Source organism: Volvox carteri, assembly GCF_000143455.1.
Source record: "Volvox carteri f. nagariensis unplaced genomic scaffold VOLCAscaffold_23, whole genome shotgun sequence".
Lineage (NCBI taxonomy): Eukaryota > Viridiplantae > Chlorophyta > Chlorophyceae > Chlamydomonadales > Volvocaceae > Volvox > Volvox carteri.
The window spans coordinates 1,778,256-1,780,647 of NW_003307566.1; the positions used below are offsets into that span (position 1 = coordinate 1,778,256).

Here is a 2,392-nt window from a genome sequence, read left to right on the forward strand (position 1 = left end):
AAGAAACTCGACCCGAACAAAGTCGAGTAACCGTTGACATGACAAACTGTTTGTCATGTCAACGGTCTCGCATTCCTTCAAGCAACAAAGACCTCAGTAGTTCAAATTTTAATGTTGTTATGATAGGGACAAAATACTATGGAAGGTCAATTGCCACCCAGCTTGGGCGAGGGATGCATGGACGAGTTCCTGGCTCGGACGATGTACACGAGGACGGCTGTGACGAGATCAGCATCTCCCTTGCTCAGACAAGTGAAATGAAAAATCTTTGGACAGGTGAGCTATACCAGGTAAGCTTACAGTGCGGGAAAAGCGAGGATGTACACTGCGAACGCCGCCGCCCCCGGAATTTGCCACTGCTTTGTGCCATAGTCTGGATTCATGGTCATGCGCTGCAACGCACGCGACGCGACGACGCAGAGCCAAGGTAACAGCCATGTCACATGTCACATGACACAGTGCCACGTTGTTCGGGTCGAGTTCTTCATGTTCGTCAACCCTAGCAAGTTACTAGTGAAAAAGAGATAAAGGCTGTTGTGTTGGGATTTCGAGATGCGCGCTGGGGAAAGAGGTGGTTGGTCCGCTCCAGGGAGGCTTCATGTCTCAGCAGGGTGGCCCGGCACCTTTGCTAGGCCAACCACTGCCTATCGTGTCTCGGAAAACAATATGTTATCGGTTTACTCTTAAATGGTGCACAACCTTGTCACTGTACGTTGGATGAAGGATGGCTTACCTGTAACGTGGCTCGTCCTCCTCCCCTCTCCGAAGGGTGGGTGGGCGGGCGGGGTTCTGACTTGCGCTTGCTTGCCCTGTTGTCGGGTGATCTTGCGTTCTCTGAAGTTAGCGCCTTGTTCCTAGCTAATCTTTGTAACGAAACACCGTATCCGTCCCTGTCCTCTGCCCAGCTCTGGGCTGCGACTTCCTGCACCGCACTTGCCGTACCGCACTACAGGACGAGCACTTAATTGGTAAAGAGGAATGGCTGGCCGTCGTGTACGTGCACAACTATGCACGCTGTCACCGTCACCACCACTGCAGCTAACCGAAAGCACCTAAAAAAGCCTATGAAGCTTGGCCATGCCATACACTGCATGCTGCCATAAATTTATGGTCAGGGTTGTTATATTTCCGACTATCAGAAGTGCCGTACACACCAGTACATACCGGTGTGTACGGTACATAATACCGGTAGATGAGGGTTTCCCTGGCAAGTAGATAGAGGCTCACTATGAGGTTTGCTGAGCTACTGTGGAGCCAAGTATAGTTCGTCCCACCACAGGGCACCAATTTGTCGTATTTGGATTGTGTGAATCCACTGCCGCCGTCCTGGCCGTCTAACTTCCCGCAATGCGATAACGGGACTGACATTGAACAATAGAAACACAACGGGCAATCCCGGCGCCAACAGGTACCTCCAATTCTTGACCAGTGGCCCGGTGCTTGACGACCAGGCGCCAGCATCAAGTACTACCAGGCGCCCACCAGGAGCATGCCAGCTGTGGATTTTCGTGGGCTCCGTCCTCTCTTGCGGTGTCCAGGCGGACCCCACCCCCCTCCAACCCCGGAATAACTCCAACCCCGAAACAGTTGTCCAGGAGTTGCCTGAGCGCCTCTTTGTCAACTAGGTTGCGCACCGCTTCCGGAGTTGCCGCTCCCCTGTCCAATACCCAGCACCGCGCACCCCACCCTCTAGGGCCCTTCCCTCAGGGCCCGATTTCCCCCTTTGCCTTATCCTTGTCTTGTCTTCTCCCCGCCCCAGGCCTCCAGTGCGTGTCCGCCTTTGCAAGGCGCCTGCGTCCTGCAGCCACCTCCCTCCCCTCCTCCCCGCTGTGGTGAATCATAACTTCAGAGCGTCACCTCATATCGCTGCTGTTACATTGGGAACAATTACGGTGCCCCACATCGCAAACGTTTAGTGCAGCAGTCCATGAGCCCCCTTCCGGCCACCCGCTCTCAGCACTGGCTCCCTTTCCCCCCAGGTTCATGTGTGCCCCGTGCGGCAAACCTGCTCCCCTTTTTCCCCCTTGTTTTCACCAACAAGCCTTCACCAGCTATTCCCCTTCATCGTTTTCCAGGTTTGGTCGGTCATTCGTGTTGGCCGTCCTGCTCCTCAACGGCCGAGCCAGGACCTCCTTTCCCAATCTCCGCCGCCTCCGTCTCCTCCTCTCCACGCCGTTGGCGGCGCTGTTGTCGCCACGGTGCCCGGGCCACAGCCGCTGACCGCCGCCGTTGCGGTGCCGCCCCCACCGTGGAGAGGAGGAGACGGAGGCGGCGGAGATTGGGAAAGGAGGTCCTGGCTCGGCCGTTGAGGAGCAGGACGGCCAACACGAATGACCGACCAACCCTGGAAAACGATGAAGGGGAATAGCTGGTGAAGGCTTGTTGGTGAAAA

General features: G+C 55.8%; 1 protein-coding gene across 1 annotated transcript in view; it reads right to left on the reverse strand.

The window, feature by feature from the left end:
• Nucleotides 1–296: 296 nt before the first annotated feature.
• Nucleotides 297–2,392, reverse strand: part of myb16 (transcription factor Myb16) — a gene marked incomplete at both ends in the record, with an annotated part of 5,489 nt that continues 3,393 nt past the window's right edge. The window contains 2 exons of the mRNA XM_002951428.1: nucleotides 297–392; nucleotides 2,222–2,344. Of these exons, the coding sequence (XP_002951474.1) occupies nucleotides 297–392; nucleotides 2,222–2,344 (219 nt within the window). The remainder of the gene's footprint in view (nucleotides 393–2,221; nucleotides 2,345–2,392) is intronic.